General features: G+C 44.6%; 2 protein-coding genes and 1 pseudogene across 2 annotated transcripts; 2 read left to right on the top strand and 1 right to left on the bottom strand.

The window, feature by feature from the left end:
• The first annotated feature begins 1,972 nt into the window (after positions 1-1,972).
• Positions 1,973-12,181, top strand: LOC147991308 (uncharacterized). The gene is made up of 8 exons (XM_087538616.1): positions 1,973-2,029; positions 2,115-2,407; positions 2,479-2,665; positions 2,732-2,851; positions 2,938-3,061; positions 11,669-11,795; positions 11,868-11,943; positions 12,026-12,181. The coding sequence occupies exons 1-8, from the start codon at positions 1,973-1,975 to the stop codon at positions 12,179-12,181; spliced, it is 1,140 nt and encodes a 379-aa protein (XP_087394742.1).
• Positions 12,182-13,363: 1,182 nt separating this feature from the next.
• LOC125513124 (putative lipid-binding protein AIR1 pseudogene) lies at positions 13,364-14,015 on the top strand (annotated as a pseudogene).
• A 251-nt stretch (positions 14,016-14,266) lies between these two features.
• LOC125513134 (NADH dehydrogenase ubiquinone 1 beta subcomplex subunit) lies at positions 14,267-18,418 on the bottom strand. The gene is made up of 4 exons (XM_048678175.1): positions 18,146-18,418; positions 17,954-18,040; positions 17,720-17,815; positions 14,267-14,580 (listed from the first exon to the last, which is right to left on the bottom strand). The coding sequence occupies exons 1-4, from the start codon at positions 18,281-18,283 to the stop codon at positions 14,524-14,526; spliced, it is 378 nt and encodes a 125-aa protein (XP_048534132.1). The 5' UTR covers positions 18,284-18,418; the 3' UTR covers positions 14,267-14,523.
• Between the last annotated feature and the right edge of the window lie 1,848 nt (positions 18,419-20,266).

The raw sequence follows: 20,266 nt of genomic DNA, 5'->3' as shown, positions 1-20,266 counted from the left end.
CCTACATCCAAACATACTAGCAGCTTTTGTGTGTCAGCAACTGACTTTGGTAATACAATTTGGATGCAGGCATACCTGTTGATGTGGTAATGAGTGACCAGACTCCACTTAATGGTCCATGTTCACTAACAACACTAGGTACTGTCGTCTCTAACAATGAAAATGTTAATAATATCAACTCTGCCATTGAGTCCTCCCAACTGACTGTGTTACGACCGCCACTTCAAGCCTACAGATGCAACAGTTCATATGGTAATCATTTCTGGCTCATATTAACTATCATACATAATTCACACATACATAGTACATGGACCATAATCGTGTGTTGCTCAAGTTGTTTTGAACCTAATTCACACTTACTATACAGAAGCAAAACAAGCACTGAAGAGGCAGAGGGAAAATGTCCGATATGAGCAACATAAAGAAAAGATATTGCAAAGCCTACGTGACAAACGTCGTGCTGCCAAATCTACAGTAGTGCTTACAACTGGAGAACAAAACCAATCTGATACACATGATGCCAGCTACATGAAACACTGTATATCTTATCTTTGATTTCCTAACTAAGATACACTCAATGTTTTTGTAGCTGATGAAGATTGTGATTGGCTACACACAAATGATACATACCTGATACAAAACATTGGAAGGAGGATGAGGCCAGACAACATACTCACTGCGGAACAATAACTGAAATTGCTATTACCATTACCTGTGATATAAATAGTGGGAACTTTGAATCAACCGCTTTTGTGGTACCTGGAAGAGTTATTGTCCATCATTTGGTCAGGAAGTGTGTTCTACTAAGTGTACAAACTGAAGCTGCATGAAAAACAAAGGAATGGAGACAAAGCCTACTTGAGGATAGATTGAACTGACCTCTGGAAATAGTCTGGTCTATTGCAAGCCGTTATGACAACAGCGGCGACAGAGAGATTAGGCTGATCCTATAGAGCACGTATGCGAGCTGCGAACTCCTTCCCGGAGCGACTTGATGACGCACTGGATCTCGATCCAATTCGATATGCCTGCTCCCGAATAGTGTCGACCAGCTCACATCTCGATCTCCTCTGAGGCAGTAGGATGGAGGCGGCAGAGTCGATCCTGGGAAGATCCGCGGGGTTGGCGGCGAGGCACGACCGCGGTGGTGAGAGGAGGGGGTGGGGCAAGGCCGTGCTGGGGATAAGGGCCGGTGGGGCGAGGCCCTGGTGGGAATAGGAGGAGACGGGGCAAGGCCATGGTGGTGGAGGTGGTGGGGTGGGGGTGGGGGCGGGGGCGGGGGCGGGGGCGCCGGCCGACGTCGTGCCGGGAAAGGATGTGGCGTGCTGCAGAGTAGGCGTCGTGCTATAGAGGAGGCGGCTGGCGGAGGAAGAAGTGAGAAGTGGAGAAAGCAAAGTGATAGTGTACTGGAGAGATCGATATAGTGATAGTGCGACGGGTTACATCCTGTTGCTCTTTTTTTATTTTACTTTTCACCGGTTGTTCCTTATTAGTGTTTCTTTGGTTGCTTTTTCTCTCTCTTTTGCAATCCGACCTCTGGTTGCTTTTCTATCACCTAATTAGGCCACCCAGATTAAACAGTACATCGACCAAATGGATCATTGGCCGTGTCTCTTTTGTTTAACTTTTGTATCTATGATCGACAACCTATTCAGTGAAAGTAATAATTATATGGGTTTCTCTCAAAATAATTATGCATTCACAAATTCATTTTTTTATTGATAACCGTTTTGTTCATTTGATTTATATACAAAATATATGGGTTTAGAAATTTAGTTATTTTATTGATAGCCCTTTTGGTCATTTGATTTATATTAGCGGCAAACGTTGTTTAGTTCCTTTTTTATCGAGCGTATCCGGTATGATAGTGTGGTTCAGTCATCATCATTTTATGATACTATTTTTTATTAATATTTTTGTTATTAAGCATAACAAAATTTATTTATCATCAAGGTCATCTTGTGGTCTCTGGATGTTAAATTTCATGGAGTACTTCACGGGAGATAGTTTGTCCGACACTCTCGAACAGGTATATTTTGCATCGTATCATGATAATAATTATTTTGTGTTGTATCATTATTTGAGAACTAAGTCTTATTACTACTTCACTTTAGGTTCACATGAAAGATTTTAGAACAAAATTAGTTGTCATTTTAGTCGACTCGGAATTCAATGATGACGATATAAGAAACCGAGACTTGGATGATGATGAAACCAACACGGATCCCACTGATTGTATGATTGTCGAAAGACCTCCTAACAAACCTAAAGTATCCAACTCATCTTCACAAGTTGAGCTCATCTCGCAATCATTTATCCTTTCGCCGCCTGTCACTCCAACAAACGACGACTTAATAGATGAACTTTGCTTGTTCATCAGCATGGTTTATGATGTCCCGATGCTAGAGTAAGACACATTTTTGCAATTCATTTTTGTTCCTATTACTCTTGTATAATGACAGAATTCCTATTTCACAGGAGCGAATGGGTGACAAGCTCCCAGCCTTACCCTATTAATTTAAACTTGAGACAATTAAAGAACATATTAAAAAATGATGAGTACATGGATGCTGATTGTTTTAACATGGCTGTGAGGATACTAGCGTGCCACGACGTCCAACTTGCTAGAGACGTCCCGGTACACTATATGGATCTACGATTCTGTGTAAGTTATTTTAATCACATTTTACATTTTGCCTCATTCTACTAATATTTTCTTACAACATTGTAGTCCATGTCCCACTATGCACGAGTCCCAAGTCATCGTGAAGGTATGGACATTGCTATGTTGGCACAATTGTTTGATAGCTGGCCTGACAACAATGAGTATCATATCTCAGAATGTGATACGGTAAGATTTAAATTTAAATTTATTGATTATTTGGTCTTAATGAATGATAATGATTGATGTATTTCTAAATGCATGTATAATTGTAGATTTTATTGCCTCGTGATATTCTTGGGTTATTTTTATTGTTTGTCTTGGACCAACATAAAAAAGTTGTATCTATTTTGGACCCGCTTTCAATACCCACTTTCGGAAAGCATATACTTGAAACTTGTTGGAGAACGTAGCAATAATTCAAAATTTTCCTACGTGTCACAAAGATCAATCTATGGAGTCATCTAGCAACGAGGGAGGAGTAGATCTACATACCCTTGTAGATCGCGCGCGGAAGCGTTCAAGAGAACGGGGTTGATGGAGTCGTACTCGTCGTGATCCAAATCACCGATGATCCTAGCGCCGAACGGACGGCACCTCCGCGTTCAACACACGTACGGAGCAGCGACGTCTCCTCCTTCTTGATCCAGCAAGGGGGGAGGAGAGGTTGATGGAGATCCAGCAGCACGACGGCGTGGTGGTGGAAGTAGCGGGATTCCAACAGGGCTTCGCCAAGCGCTGCGGGAGGAGGAAGATGTGTCGTGGGAGGGAGAGGGAGGCGCCAGGGCATAGGTATGGTTGCCCTCCCTTCCCCCCACTATATATAGGGCCAAGGGAGAGGGGGAGGGCGCAGCCTTGCCCCTTCCTCCAAGGAAGGGTGCGGCCAAGGGGGGGAGGAGTCCATCCTCCCCAAGGCACCTCGGAAGTGCCTTCCCCCTTTAGGACTCTCCCCTCCTCTTGTCCCTTTGGCGCATGGGCCTCTAGGGGCTGGTGCCCTTGGCCCATATAGGCCAAGGCGCACCCCCTACAGCCCATGTGGCCCCCCGGGGCAGGTGGCCCCACCTGGTGGACCCCCGGGACCCTTCCGGTGGTCCCGGTACAATACCGGTGACCCCGAAACTTGTCCCGATGGCCGAAATAGCACTTCCTATATATAATTCTTTACCTCCGGACCATTCCGGAACTCCTCGTGACGTCCGGGATCTCATCCGGGACTCCGAACAACTTTCGGGTTACCGCATACTAATATTTCTATAACCCTAGCGTCACCGAACCTTAAGTGTGTAGACCCTACGGGTTCGGGAGACATGCAGACATGACCGAGATGACTCTCCGGTCAATAACCAACAGCGGGATCTGGATACCCATGTTGGCTCCCACATGTTCCACGATGATCTCATCGGATGAACCACGATGTCGAGGATTCGATCAATCCCGTATACAATTCCCTTTGTCTAGCGGTACGATACTTGCCCGAGATTCGATCGTCGGTATCCCGATACCTAGTTCAATCTCGTTACCGGCAAGTCACTTTACTCGTGCCGTAATGCATGATCCCATGATCAACCACTTGGTCACATTGAGCTCATTATGATGATGCATTACCGAGTGGGCCCAGAGATACCTCTCCGTCATACGAAATGACAAATCCCAGTCTTGATTCGTGCCAACCCAACAGACACTTTCGAAGATACCCGTAGTGTACCTTTATAGCCACCCAGTTACGTTGTGACGTTTGGCACACCCAAAGCACTCCTACGGTATCCGGGAGTTGCACAATCTCATGGTCTAAGGAAATGATACTTGACATTAGAAAAGCTTTAGCATATGAACTACACGATCTTGTGCTATGCTTAGGATTGGGTCTTGTCCATCACATCATTCTCCTAATGATGTGATCCCGTTATCAACGACATCCAATGTCCATGGTCAGGAAACCGTAACCATCTGTTGATCAACGAGCTAGTCAACTAGAGGCTTACTAGGGACATGGTGTTGTCTATGTATCCACACACATGTATCTGAGTTTCCTATCAATACAATTCTAGCATGGATAATAAACGATTATCATGAACAAGGAAATATAATAATAATCAATTTATTATTGCCTCTAGGGCATATTTCCAACAGTCTCCCACTTGCACTAGAGTCAATAATCTAGTTCACATCGCCATGTGATTAACACTCACAGGTCACATCCCCATGTGACTAACACCCAAAGAGTTTACTAGAGTCAATAATCTAGTTCACATTTACCATGTGATTAACACTCGATGAGTTCTGGGTTTGATCATGTTATGCTTGTGAGAGAGGTTATAGTCAACGGGTCTGAACCTTTCAGATCCGTGTGTGCTTTACAAATCTCTATGTCATCTCCTAGATGCGGCTACCACGTTCTATTTGGAGCTATTCCAAATAACTGTTCTACTATACGAATCCAGTTTACTACTCAGAATAATCTGGATTAGTGTCAAAGTTTGCATCGGCGTAACCCTTTACGACGAACTCTTTTACCACCTCCATAATCGAGAAAATTCCTTAGTCCACTAGTTACTAAGGATAACTTTGACCGCTGTCCTGTGATCCATTCTTGGATCACTCTTGTACCCCTTGACTGACTCATGGCAAGGCACATTTCAGGTGCGGTACACAGCATAGCATACTGTAGAGCCTATGTCTTAAGCATAGGGGACGACCTTCGTCCTTTCTCTCTATTCTGCCGTGGTCGAGCATTAAGTCTTAACTTCATACCTTACAACTCAGGCAAGAACTCCTTCTTTGACTGATCCATCTTGAACACCTTCAAGATCATGTCAATGTATGTGCTCATTTGAAAGTACCATTAAGCGTTTTGATCTATCCTTATAGATCTTGATGCTCAATGCTCAAGTAGCTTAATCCAGGCTTTCCATTGAAAAACACTTTCCAAATAACCCTATATGCTTTCCAGAAATTCTACATCATTTCTGATCCTTAATATGTCAACAACATATACTCATCAGAAATTCTATAGTGCTCCCACTCACTTCTTTGGAAATACAAGTTTCTCATAAAATTTGTATACACCCAAAATCTTTGATCATCTCATCAAAGCACACATTCCAACTCCGAGATGCTTACTCCAGTCGTTAGAAGGATAGCTGGAGCTTTGTACACTTGTTAGCATCTTTCAGGATTGACAAAACCTTCCGATTGTATCACATACAACCTTTCCTCAAAAAAATCATCGAGGAAACAATGTTTTGACATCCTATCTGCAAGATTTCATAAATAATGCAGTAATTGCTAACATAATTCCAACAGACTCTTAGCATCGCTACGGGTGAGAAAGTCTCATCATAGTCAACTCCTTGAACTTGTCGGAAAACATCTTAACGACAAGTCGAGCTTTCTTAATGGTGATACTTACCATCATTGTCCGTCTTCCTTTTAAAACCCATCTATACTCAACAGCCTTACGACCATCGAGCTGTTCTGCCAAAGTCTACACTTTGTTTTCATACATGGATCCTCTCTCGGATTTTATGGCCTCGAGCCATTTATCGGAATCCGGGCCCACCATTGCTTCTCCATAGCTCGTAGGTTCATTGTTGTCTAGCAACATGACTTCCAAGACAGGATTACGTACCACTTTGAAGTAGTACGCATCCTTGTCATCCCACGAGGTTTGGTAGTGACTTGATCTGAAGTTTCATGATCACTATCATAAGCTTCCACTTCAATTGGTGTAGGTGCCACAGGAACAACTCCTGTGCCCTGCCACACACTAGTTGAAGAGACGGTTCAATAACCTCATCAAGTCTCCACCATCCTCCCACTCAATTCTTTCGAGAGAAACTTTTCCTCGAGAAAGGACCCGATTCTAGAAACAATCCCTTATTGCTTTCGGATCTGAGATAGGAGGTATACCCAACTGTTTTGGGTGTCCTATGAAGATGCATTTATCCGCTTTGGGTTCGAGCTTATCAGCCTGAAACTTTTTCACATAAGCGTCGCAGCCCCAAACTTTTAAGAAATGACAGCTTAGGTTTCTCTAAACCATAGTTCATATGGTGTCATCTCATCGGAATTACGTGGTGCCCTATTTAAAGTGAATGTGGTTGTCTTTAATGCCTAACCCATAAACTATCGTGGTAATTCGATAAGAGACATCATGGTATGCATCATATCCAATAGGGTGCAGTTATGATGTTCGGACACACCATCACACTATGGTGTTCCAGACTGTATTAGTTGTGAAACAATTTCCACAATGTCTTAATTATGTGCCAAACTCGTAATTCAGATATTCATCTCTATGATCATATCATAGATCTTTTATCCTCTTGTCACGACGATCTTTCAACTTCACCCTGAAATTACTTGAACCTTTCAATAATTCAGACTCGTGATTCATCAAGTAAATGTACTCAACATCTACTCAAACCATCTATGAAGTAAGAACATAACGATGTCCACTACACGCCTCAGCACTCATTGGACTGCACACATCAAAATGTATTACTTCCAACAAGTTACTTTCTAGTTCCATTTTACTGAAAAACGAGGCTTTCAGTCATCTTGCCCATGTGGTATGATTTGCATGTCTCAAGTGATTCAAAATCAAGTGAGTCCAAATGGTCCATTTGCATGGAGTTTCTTTATGCATATACACCAATAGACATGGTTCGCATGTCTCAAACCTTTCAAAAATGAGTGAGTCCAAAGATCCATCAACATGGAGCTTCTTCATGCGTTTTATACCGATATGACTTACGTGGCAGTGCCACAAGTAGGTGGTACTATCATTACTATCTTTTGGCATGAACATGTGTATCACTACGATCGAGATTCAATAAACCATTCATTTCAGGTGTAAGACCATGGAAGGTATTATTCAAATAAACAGAGTAACCATTATTCTCCTTAAATGAATAACCGTATTGCGATAGACATAATCCAATCACGTCTATGCTCAACGCAAACACCAAATAACAATTATTTAGGTTTAACACCAATCTCGATGGTAGAGGGAGCGTGCGATGCTTGATCATATCAACATTGGAAACACTTCCAACACATATCGTCAGCTCACCTTTAGCTAGTCTCCGTTTATTCCGTAGCTTTTATTTTGAGTTACTAGCACTTAGCAACCGAAACGGTATCTAATACCCTGGTGCTACTAGGCGTACTAGTAAAGTACACATCAACACAATGTATATCCAATATACTTCTATCGACCTTGCCAGCCTTCTCATCTATCAAGTATCTAGGGTAATCCCGCTCCAGTGGCTGGTCCCCTTATTACAGAAGCACTTAGTCTCGGGTTTGGGTTCAACCTTGGGTTTCTTCACTAGAGCAGCAGCTGAATTGCCGTTTCATGAAGTATCCCTTCTTGCCCTTGCCCTTCTTGAAACTAGTGGTTTCGCCAACCATCAACAATTGATGCTCCTTCTTGATTTCTACTTTTGTGGTGTCAAACATCGCGAATATCTCAAGGATCATCATATATGTCCCTGATATATTATAGTTCATCACGAAGCTCTAGCAGCTTGGTGGCAATGACTTTGGAGAAACATCACTGTCTCATCTGGAAGATCAACTCCCACTCGATTCAAATGATTGTTGTACTCAGACAATCTGAGCACAAGCTCAACAATTGAGCTTTTCTCCCTTAGTTTGCAGATTAAGAAAATCGTCGGAGGTCTTATCCCTCTTGACGTGGGCACAAGCCTGAAATCCCAATTTCAGCCCTCGAAACATCTCATATGTTTCGCGACGTTTCAAAACGTTTTCGGTGCCTCAACTCTAAACCGTTTAGCATTACGCACTGAACTATCATGTAGTCATCAAAACGTGTATGTCAGATGTTCGCAACATCCACAGACGACGTTCGAGGTTCAGCACACTGAGCGGTGCATGAAGGACATAAGCCTTCTATGAAGCAATGAGGACAATCCTCAGTTTACGGACCTAGTCCGCATAATTGCTACTATCAACTTTCAACTAAATTTTCTCTAGGAACATATCTAAACAATAGAACTAAAGCGCGAGCTACGACATAATTTGCAAAATCCTTTTGACTATGTTCAGGATAAACAAGTTCATCTTATGAACTCCCACTCAGATAGACATCCCTCTAGTCATCTAAGTGATTACATGATCCGAGTCAACTAGGCCGTGTCCGATCATCACGTGAGACGGACTAGTCAACATCGGTGAACATCTTCATGTTGATCGTATCTACCATACGACTCATGCTCGACCTTTCGGTCTTCTGTGTTCCGAGGCCATGTCTGTACATGCTAGGCTCGTCAAGTCAACCTAAGTGTTTGCATGTGTAAATCTGTCTTACACCCGTTGTATGTGAATGTTGGAATCTATCACACCCGATCATCACGTGGTGCTTAGAAACGAACAAACTGTCGCAACGGTGCACAGTTAGGGGGAACACTTTCTTGAAATTTTAATGAGGGATCATCTTATTTACTACCGTCGTTCTAAGTAAACAAGATGTATAAACATGATAAACATCACATGCAATCAAATAGTGACATGATATGGCCATCATCACTTTGCTCCTCTAGATCTCCATCTTCGGGGCTCCATGATCATCATTGTCACCGGCATGACACCATGATCTCCATCATCGTGTCTTTATGAAGTTGTCTCGCCAACTATTACTTCTACTACTACAGCTAACGGTTAGCAATAAATTAAAGTAATTACATGGCGTTTATGTTGACACGCATGTCATAAATAAATAAAGACAACTCCTATGGCTCCTGCCGGTTGTCATACTCATCGACATGCAAGTCGTGATTCCTATTACAAGAACATGATCAATCTCATACATCACATATATCATTCATCACATCCTTTTGGCCATATCACATCACATAGCATACCTTGCAAAAACAAGTTAGACGTCCTCTAATTGTTGTTTGCATGTTTTACGTGGCTGCTATGGGTTTCTAGCAAGAACGTTTCTTACCTACGCAAAGACCACAACGTGATATGCCAATTGCTATTTACCCTTCATAAGGACCCTTTTCATCGAATCCGATCCGACTAAAGTGGGAGAGACAGACACCCGCTAGCCACCTTATGCAACTAGTGCATGTCAGTCGGTGGAACCAGTCTCACGTAAGAGTACGTGTAAGGTCGGTCCGGGCCGCTTCATCCCACGATGCCGCCGAATCAAGATAAGACTAGTAACGGCAAGCATATTGAACAAAATCAACGCCCACAACTACTTTGTGTTCTACTCGTGCATGGAAACTACGCATAGACCTAGCTCATGATGCCACTGTTGGAGAACGTAGCAATAATTCAAAATTTTCCTACGTGTCACAAAGATCAATCTATGGAGTCATCTAGCAACGAGGGAGGAGTAGATCTACATACCCTTGTAGATCGCGCGCGGAAGCGTTCAAGAGAACGGGGTTGATGGAGTCGTACTCGTCGTGATCCAAATCACCGATGATCCTAGCGCCGAACGGACGGCACCTCCGCGTTCAACACACGTACGGAGCAGCGACGTCTCCTTCTTCTTGATCTAGCAAGGGGGGAGGAGAGGTTGATGGAGATCCAGCAGCACGACGGCGTGGTGGTGGAAGTAGCGGGATTCCAACAGGGCTTCGCCAAGTGCTGCGGGAGGAGGAAGATGTGTCGTGGGAGGGAGAGGGAGGCGTCAGGGCATAGGTATGGTTGCCCTCCCTTCCCCCCACTATATATAGGGCCAAGGGAGAGGGGGAGGGCGCAGCCTTGCCCCTTCCTCCAAGGAAGGGTGCGGCCAAGGGGGGGAGGAGTCCATCCTCCCCAAGGCACCTCGGAGGTGCCTTCCCCCTTTAGGACTCTCCCCTCCTCTTGTCCCTTTGGCGCATGGGCCTCTAGGGGCTGGTGCCCTTGGCCCATATAGGCCAAGGCGCACCCCCTACAGCCCATGTGGCCCCCCGGGGCAGGTGGCCCCACCCGGTGGACCCCCGGGACCCTTCCGGTGGTCCCGGTACAATACCGGTGACCCCGAAACTTGTCCCGATGGCTGAAATAGCACTTCCTATATATAATTCTTTACCTCCGGACCATTCCGGAACTCCTCGTGACGTCCGGGATCTCATCCGGGACTCCGAACAACTTTCGGGTTACCGCATACTAATATCTCTATAACCCTAGCGTCACCGAACCTTAAGTGTGTAGACCCTACGGGTTCGGGAGACATGCAGACATGACCGAGATGACTCTCCGGTCAATAACCAACAGCGGGATCTGGATACCCATGTTGGCTCCCACATGTTCCACGATGATCTCATCGGATGAACCACGATGTCGAGGATTCGATCAATCCCGTATACAATTCCCTTTGTCTAGCGGTACGATACTTGCCCGAGATTCGATCGTCGGTATCCCGATACCTTGTTCAATCTCGTTACCGGCAAGTCTCTTTACTCGTTCCGTAACACATCATCCCGTGATCAACTCCTTGATCACATTGTGCACATTATGATGATGTCCTACCGAGTGGGCCCAGAGATACCTCTCCGTTTACACGGAGTGACAAATCCCAGTCTTGATTCGTGCCAACCCAACAGACACTTTCGGAGATACCCGTAGTGTACCTTTATAGCCACCCAGTTACGTTGTGACGTTTGGCACACCCAAGGCACTCCTACGGTATCCGGGAGTTGCACAATCTCATGGTCTAAGGAAATGATACTTGACATTAGAAAAGCTTTAGCATACGAACTACACGATCTTGTGCTATGCTTAGGATTGGGTCTTGTCCATCACATCATTCTCCTAATGATGTGATCCCGTTATCAACGACATCCAATGTCCATGGTCAGGAAACCGTAACCATCTCTTGATCAACGAGCTAGTCAACTAGAGGCTTACTAGGGACATGGTGTTGTCTATGTATCCACACACATGTATCTGAGTTTCCTATCAATACAATTCTAGCATGGATAATAAACGATTATCATGAACAAGGAAATATAATAATAATCAATTTATTATTGCCTCTAGGGCATATTTCCAACAAAACTATGGCCAACAATCTAAACCTTGCACTCCAAGCTGCAAACCCTGCCTTCAAGGACGACATTTTGAAATGGGGATGCAAAGTTCCTGCTGTTCCAACAAACTCATACGGGTACGAATCTTGTCAATATATCACAATCTTAATTGATTCATTCAATTTGCATGTAACATTTCATACATGCAGTCCCCTGTCTGGTTATTTGGTTTTCAATTTAATACACTCATGGCACGATGGGATGCTGCATTTTCCAGTACCCAAGGTAAGTATTGACACCATGCTCATTTCTACACACATTACACATGTTTTTTTTTTAATAACGATGTTATATAATGCATATGTAGGATGATTTTGAACTGAGGAAGCGATTTTTGGTTCATATTTTGAAGTATGAAGAGAATGAAGTTTTAAACAATATCCCGGTCTTAGAACGAAGCATCATCGATCGGATCAAAAGATGGACCTTCCAGAGAGGATCATCATCAAATAATGATTACTAGATAATGTTCCTTAGTTGTTATTTTTAAGTGTTTTTGTAATAAGTAACAAATACAATACATTTATGTCATTGTTAATTTTATGTGAAGACACGTGTATTTGTCGCGTGTTACATGCGCGGGTTTTTTCATTTTGTTTTTGTAATTTTGGGATCACAACATTTCAACAATGAAAGTCTTTCACCAGTCAAACAAGACTTATGACTTAATCTAAAATAAATTATTGCATTCAAATCATTGGGCGTGACATGCATTTAAATGTTCTGGTAAAAACTGGAGTGAAAGTTCATGCTTTTAGTGTACTTTATTAGGGTACGTGCGTTGCACGTGCACGCTTAATAGTGTTAACATACAAGTGTCACTAGCCAGAAGACCTACTTGCCATTGTTGATTAGCACCAGAGGCGACAGCATAATAACAGGGCTGCAGCGCTATTTTATTCATGTACTGTACCACTTAATTTTTTTGAATTAATTAAGAAAAAGATCGTGGTTTTGAAAAAAGTTCATTGATTATGCAAAAAGTTCATCGATTTCAAAAAAATCATCAAATTTGAAACAAAAGTTCATCGATTTTGAAAAAAATTCACCTGATTTCGAAAAAGTTCATCGATTTTGAAAAGATTGCATGACCCATGGTGGTGTCGTAGTGGTTAAGTCGATTTGCTTGCTATGGAGTGGTCTTGAGTTCAAATATGGGTCACGCTGATTTTTTTATCCTTTCCAGAAAAGAAAAATGAAGAACGGGCCGACCCAGCTCGGACTGCTGCAGGCGCCCGTTTGCAGATTGCACTGTTGTAACGGGCGCCTGCAGGGCCAAATAGGAATTGTGTGGATAGGCATAGAACAGCAAACTGAGATTTCCTCAAAAAAAAATCGAACCTTTCTTTTCCTTTTCCTTTTTCTTTGGCGTGAGACAGCAAACTGAGCCATGCGAAATATCTTAAAAAAACTTTGATCATTTTCTCTATCAAAGTGACCACGCGGCAGGCAGCGCCTGAATTAATGCGTCACCGACAAGAAGAACCACAATGAATTAACATTCCCTACATGTTGTACCAAAGCTACAGTACAGATTGCACGTTGCTCCAGTAAGTGCCGCCGCGATAAAGCCGATCGGACACCTGACTCAAGTAAATTCGCAACTTTCGAACCGATGACTCCCCTACAAATACCACCACATGCACGGCAGCTACGGCACGCACCCGTACTAGGTACTCATTCTCTCGTCGATCTCTCTAACCTTTGTCACAGCATAGTCATGGCGGCGACGGGCAAAACCAGCAGCACGGTGGTTGCACTGTCTACCCTGGCTCTAGCGGCGAGCCTCCTCCTCCTCCCCGTCTCGTCAGAGGCGGCCTGCCCCAGCAAGAGCAAACCAACGCCGAGCGCACCGACGGTGACGGGCGGGAGCGGGAGCGGCGGAGGTAAGTGCCCCGTGGACGCGCTGAAGCTGGGGGTGTGCGCGGACGTGCTGGGCCTAGGCGACGGGCTGACGAACCTGATGGCGGGCTCCTGGTCGACGGCGTCGTCGGGGAAGAAGCCGTGCTGCGAGCTCGTTGGCGGCCTCGCCGACCTGGACGCCGCAGTCTGCCTCTGCACCGCCATCAAGGCCAACGTGCTGGGCGTCGTCGACGTCGGCCTGCCCCTCCAGCTCGGCCTCCTCGTCAACCACTGCGGCAGGAAGCTCCCGGCTGGCTTCCAGTGCACTAACTGACCAGCCAAGTCCGTACGCACGCACGCACGAATGGAACGTTGTTAATTTGCTTGCTAGTAGTGGTACGTGCTGCGCGCGAATTTTAATTAAGTTTGTCTGTGTACTGGTCCTTTAATGTTAAGTCTACTATCTTGTGTCGTGTGGTAACGTAATGACATGTTCGGTGCTTGCTGCGCTATACCTTCAGTTCCAACTTTGCTAAATGGTTATTCCCTGTGAACGCCGTGCTTTCCGAAACGAATTAGAATGGGATATGGACGTTGCTGACCAAGCAGACATTATACATGCAGCTTTACAAGTACTATCACAGTTCTGCCATTGTCAGTAAAACAAGTAGCCGCAAAGTGCATGCCTGGTTATAAAAAAGAATGATTGAGAGGAAAAACTTTGTTTGAAAACATTTGCAAAGAGTACCATCGTCAATTGATCTGAAATCAACAAGATACCCAATATTGTTTATTACATGGATCAATGCATAGATATGCGCAAACTGGGATCGATTATCTCGATTCAGCAAACTACAAGACCAATGTTTATAACATGACAAACGACAACAAACACCATCCCGATGAAAGGAGGTGTGCTGAGTTCAGTTCCTCGCAACACTTGAAAAGGTGGGGGGAAATATTTTATGATCTATCACCAAGTTCCGCTCTCAAATTGTCGAACGGGTAGACTTTTGGTGTCTGCAAGAGAAAGTATGATGAGTTTAGTTAGCTTGTTCAGCAAAATAAACTAAAAACAGGCATCCTTCTTTACCAATTTACAACAAATCCTCTATTCTTAAATAGCTACAACTCACTACCTAATTTTCCTCTCCATGCAACAATGCCACATCACCTAGTCATGCATGTATTCATAAGTTATTTTTTCATTAATCTCTTAATGCAAAGCATACCACCTCATGCATGACTTTTTTCCAAGGAAATTAAGTCATGTAAGACATTTTGTATTTGCTTTTTGCATTAACTTTAGTATTCTACCACTTAGCCATATATTTTTTAACAAGGTTCCCACAGCAACGCATGGGGCATTGTCTAGTTTAGATAGTTTTCAGGTCCGCAATCACAAATCAGATTAAGTTTTCAAGTCAAGTTCGCATCTGTAGTAACTATCAGATTAAGTTTAAACAGAAGATTAGTTTTAGGGCCTTCTTCGTTTGCAGTATTCTGAAAAAGTAGGATTGGGATGATATGACATATTAAGGAATTTCATCTAGGACAAAGGGCATAAGCTTAACAGATACTCCCTCCGTCCCAAAATATAAGATTATTTTAGCTTTACTGACTACTGTAACCTTCAGGAGAGTACCAAACCTTTGTTTCCACACGTGTATAGCACATAAGGTAACAAGCATACATGATAAAGTCCTCCGTGCTTCGAAGGATATAACAGATTATGCAACATCATGAGTATCCAGCGATGCTAATACCAATACCTTCTGACGTGGGTATAAACTTTGCATATCAAGGAGGCATTACAGCTTAGGGATTGAAGGGTTTGACACAGGCCATGCTTACTAACATGGCTATCCAATTGTTCAAGTCAATAGAGTAACATACAGCATGACAGTGAAGTTCACAGTTATCAGAATAAATCGATCATCTAGACTCAATAATCACCAGTATATATCCAGTAACAGATTCCAGCATCAAATCTTGGGGAAGTGCAAGGTTGTGTCGGGATGAAATCATAATAAGGAACTTAACACAAATATCTAAGGCCCGACATACATATAAGGTTTAAGGGTGTACCAAAATACTAACTGCTCTCTAAGGAAGTAAATATCTAAACTATTGAATGCACCCAAAACAATTTCTAGGCCCAATTAACCACCTGATGAAGAATCTGAGGTCTACTTAACCCCCTATACCAGGATTGGTGATGACATGGCAGGGTTTGCACCACAAAACAACACTCAAGCACACCGGGCGCTCTCTATAGCTTCCTTGCATCCAGAATAGGCACAGCTCACTTTGATTAGCCCAAGGACACGATATGCTAACCATTGTTTATAAGGCGGACGCTTAGGCGCCAAGGCGCCCTGGCAGTGCCTTGCAATTATGCCCACTTTAGGCGCTTACGCGTCAGGGCGGTTGGTGCTTGCCTTAACGCCTTATAAACAATGATGCTCACAGCTAGGATGTATTTACAGCTCGCCGTAGTGAATTCGAACATCTAGCTTTGGAGCTAGCTAACCAGCCGCTAGCGGACAGCTACTAGGCACTGTTGCAGTGCTGCTCTGCCACGGTGATCTGACAGAACAAGCACCTGTGCATGACAGTGCTGTTGGCCAGTCAGCCTCTGCACGTGTTAGAGTGCGAGCTCCCAGTGATCAATTTCAGGTGCCTGACAAAGAATGGCGGGGCCACGGAGGAGATAGCGTCCTGAGCAGCTGCGATCACCGGGCACCTGCAATCCCGCATACTGGGGTCCTTTCTTCCAGAAGGTCAACAAGGGTATCATATAGGAGCTCCTGGAAATGATGTGGTGAGAAAATATGCGCCACTTCCGTCTGCAGTTCAAGGCCAAGAACACGACCAGCCTGCTTGATGGATCCTATCACTAGGACACCCTGACTGCCACGTCTCCAAGGTAGCTAGCACTTGGATGCCCCGCGATATCTCTAGCAACCACTGGAACCTTAATTCCTACCCCTCCGCCGCGTCACTGCACTCTGTTTCCTTGAAAATTTTCCGCTTAAATCAACCAAATGGAGGAAAGGAGTTGTGGCTGATGATGGCGTGACATGTGACATGCCTACATGTCAAACCAAGATTATGAAACCCCTGTTTGGGAACCACTGAGTCTAGTTAGGGGGTTAAGTGGATCTCAAATTAATCAGCGAGTTACTGAATGAGCCCAAAAATTGTTTAAGTGGGTACATGAGCACAGCCAATAGTTTGAGAGTGTAATGTACTAATGTGGACTTTTTCCTAAAGTGAGATCCTCCATGGGAAATTTAAGCCAGCAGTGCCAGTTGAATGAAGGCAATAAAATAACTTGCTAAGCAATGAGGTGGCAGATATTTACATTTGTTATCCATAGAGTTAGATGATTAATTGCAGTTCATTTGATAAGAAAAGAATACCCACAACGAATGCCCCCATAGATACATAAGAAATCAAGGAAGCTCTCTACATTTTATTTGTTTCAAGGAACAAGGGAGAACATATTTTGCACAAACTGAGGTCAATTAACTTGGTTCCAATTCAATTAATCAATTTCTAGTTGCAGTCTTTAATTCTCTCGGAATATAAACTTCTAACAAGAAACAATTTAGATCATGCACTAGACAGCTAGAACACAAATCACAACTAATAAACCACAAGGAAAATATGTTGATGATCATACAGTACAAGAATCCTCCCTAGTTGCAACAACAACAAAACGCCAAAATGTACTCTATTTGCAGTTAACTAAATTGACTGGGTTTGCACCATTTTTCAGGTCTAGTTTAGGTAAATTGTGCAAATTTACATCAATTCATAACAATTGCAACTCTAGCCTAAAATTAACAATTGGAACGCTCTCACAATGACCCAACGGTCGTACCATCTTAGCAACAATATTTTTTGTACAGTTGCATAAGGCAAGTCTCCGCTAAATCTTTTACTACATCTGTTTATAAACATAAGACGTTTTGGCAGTTTAAATTGAACTGCCAAAACGTCATATATTTAGGAACAGAGGGTGTACTTTTTTGCAGGAAAGTCTCCTTTAAATCATAGCCCAAACAGATAAACACTACAAAGATGGTCTCTAAACAAACAATGGGGGTTGTAACATCACGAGGCAGTAGAAGCAGTGGCACTGGAAACTCACATATGGCATCTTGGAGGCCTTGTCATTCACAACGGCGGCCAGGCCGAGAGCGGCGAAGAAGCTCAGACCTCCACACAGCCACGCCAGAGCCTCGTACTGTCCAACCAAAACACATCAAAATCAAACCGATACAGACGCATTTGATGCGCTGCAACGCACCAAATTGCAGTGGATGCGGTCTTGTGTATTGCAGCAGTAGGGAGGGGGGAGGGGGAGGGGGTCGGATCAGCATACCTTGCCGATGTGCGGCGCCAGGCGGTCGACGCAGGGCTCAGGGAAGGGTGTGCCATTGTCCCACACCAGCTCGTCGTTCACAGGCAGCTGCGACGCAAAAATCCCCAATCCGAAATGGAACCGATTAGAGATGGAGATCACACAAACAATAGAGAGCGGGGGAGGCGAGGGGAGGGGCGTCTCCTAGCTTACGGGCTTGTCGGGGACGATGTGCCTGCCGGCGGGGAGGCCCATGCCGGCGCGGTTGCGGAGGGCGGAGGCCGCGGCGCGCGCGGCTGCGCCGTGGCCGCCCATGATGCGGGATCCCATCGCAGTCAGCCTCCCGGCCATCCCCACCGATTTCTCTCTCACACACTCACTCAATCTCAGATCTGCGCCTGCGGGTGTGCTCGTCGTCGTAGGCGGCGGAGACGCAAACAACTCGGCGAGCGTGGGCTTGGTTTGGGTGTAGGGTTGTGGTCCAGACAAATGAGTTGTGTTCGGCTTAATGGGCTGTGTGGGCTCAATGAGAACAAATGAGTTGGGTACTATTTAGTCGGGCGCCCCTATCCAGCGACTAACGCGCTGAATAGCACAGACGCGCACCTCCCGCTCCTCCCCGCACCTGCTTTGAGCCAGCCCATGTGCAGGGCGGGACACCCCTGTTTTTTCATTTGTTTTTCCTTTCTGTATTTTTTTCCTCTTCAAAATAATTCAGGATTTCAAAAAAGTTCTAAATTTCAAAAAAAATTGTGAATTTCAAGAAACCAGTTCAAGAAATACACGTCAAATAAAAAATGTTAATTATTTTAGAAAATGTTTGGGAAATCATATAATATTTGTGGATTCAAAAAATGTTCATAATTTAAAAAATGTTCACAGTTTCAAAAAGAATGTTCTGGAAATCAGAAAATGTTCATGATATCAAAAGACACGTTTGCTTATTCAAAAAATGTTTATGAATTTGAAAAAAAAATGTTTGCAAATTAAAAAACAGTTATGAATTTTTTTAAACGTTCACAATATTCAAAAAATGTTTGCCAATTTGAAACTTTGTTCCCAATTTTTTCCCAAATTTGAAAATGTCAAACCAAAAAATGTTCGTAGATTTCCAAAATTGTTCCCAAATTTCAACAAATGAGGCCCTCCATCTGCGAGGCGACGATGCTCCTGAGGTCTCCGACGATGGATACCCCAGCTCCAGCCGAGCCGCAGCCGCCGCCGGCAAAGACTAGGGAGGCGCGGCAGGGGCGCGGACTGGAGTCGGGGTGGGGGGGTGGGGGACCCACCGGCGTCGCAAGCGGCCTCATTTAAAGGACCGGAGTAGAACTATATCCGATTTTCAGGGAAGACGGAGGGTCTTTCTGCAAAGCTGGAAGCGCCGGTGGCACGGACGGACGGACGCCCAATTCGGGCGACGTGGGCCGGTCCCCCGGCGCCGAAAGCCCTCGAGCAAGCAGGAGGCGGCGGCGAAGTAGGCAGCTCCTCTGGGGCGGAGTAGCGCGTCAAGGTGCTGAGCAAGCCCAAGGTCGACATGGAGCACTTACCCCCGAAGAGGAATCTGGTTGTCACATCAATCACCTAAACCCTAAACCCTGGAGTATTACAAAAACGAATGGGATTTGGGGTTAGGAATTAGGGGATCTGGGGAACCCCAGTGGGCGGCGGAGGCGGCAGTGGCGTCTGGCCCTGACGGGAGCCGAGGGGAGGTGGGGGCGGCGGGGGCTCCGCGTTGGCGGTTCGGCGCGACCGGGTGTATCGCACGTGAAGATGAAAGCAGGAAGAAGAAAGAGAGAAAGGAGATCCAGGTCTGGACGGACTGTTGGATCAGTGTCTAATGGTTATAGGCTTTGGTTAAGAGAAAAACTAATTTTAATTTTCAATCGATTCACACGGAGACACTTCCTTTGCGTTCCGATAATTGGTATCCCCAAGTAGGGAGCGTCGGTCCTTATCTGATTAGCTCGCGGCCAGCTTCACTTTCGATTGGTGCTCGCATCGCTGGGATTTTTGGTAAAAAAAAAGGGGGGGGGGGGGGGGGGGGGGGGGGATGTTGGTTCCGTTCTTCTGCTAGTGATGCTCAAATGCGCACTTGGTTTGACTATTAGTTTGTTCTCATGTAAATAGGAAACTGGAATGCTCTACCCCGTGGTATTAGAGAATTCGTGACTGATGAAAAAAATTTAAGCCGTGTGCGTTCTGCTGGTCAACCTTTTTCCAAGTCTGGTGCTAGCAATTGCTATGTCAGTCGAGGAGCATGCCACATTAGCACTAGGTTTATGGTAGTATTGGAAGATGATGAGCCAGCAACATGTTTCTGGCATGCTGACTCAG

This window comes from Triticum urartu, chromosome 1A, assembly GCF_056163025.1.
Source record: "Triticum urartu cultivar PI428250 chromosome 1A, HENAU_Tu73, whole genome shotgun sequence".
Taxonomy (NCBI): Eukaryota; Viridiplantae; Streptophyta; class Magnoliopsida; order Poales; family Poaceae; genus Triticum; species Triticum urartu.
This window is presented reverse-complemented; position numbering and strand designations above follow the sequence as displayed.

Bases quoted from the DNA above. Each gene is read 5' to 3' on its own strand.
- LOC147991308 (XM_087538616.1), top strand. From the start codon at position 1,973: ATGTTAAATTTCATGGAGTACTTCACGGGAGATAGTTTGTCCGACACT. The intron at 2,030-2,114 runs GTATATTTTGCA...ACTTCACTTTAG, and splicing joins TGTCCGACACTCTCGAACAG to GTTCACATGAAAGATTTTAG. The intron at 2,852-2,937 runs GTAAGATTTAAA...GTATAATTGTAG, and splicing joins ATATCTCAGAATGTGATACG to ATTTTATTGCCTCGTGATAT.
- LOC125513134 (XM_048678175.1), bottom strand. From the start codon at position 18,283: ATGGCCGGGAGGCTGACTGCGATGGGATCCCGCATCATGGGCGGCCAC. The intron at 17,816-17,953 runs GTATGCTGATCC...TTGGTTGGACAG, and splicing joins TGGCGCCGCACATCGGCAAG to TACGAGGCTCTGGCGTGGCT. The intron at 14,581-17,719 runs GTGAGTTTCCAG...TTTCTCTTGCAG, and splicing joins AGGCCTCCAAGATGCCATAT to ACACCAAAAGTCTACCCGTT.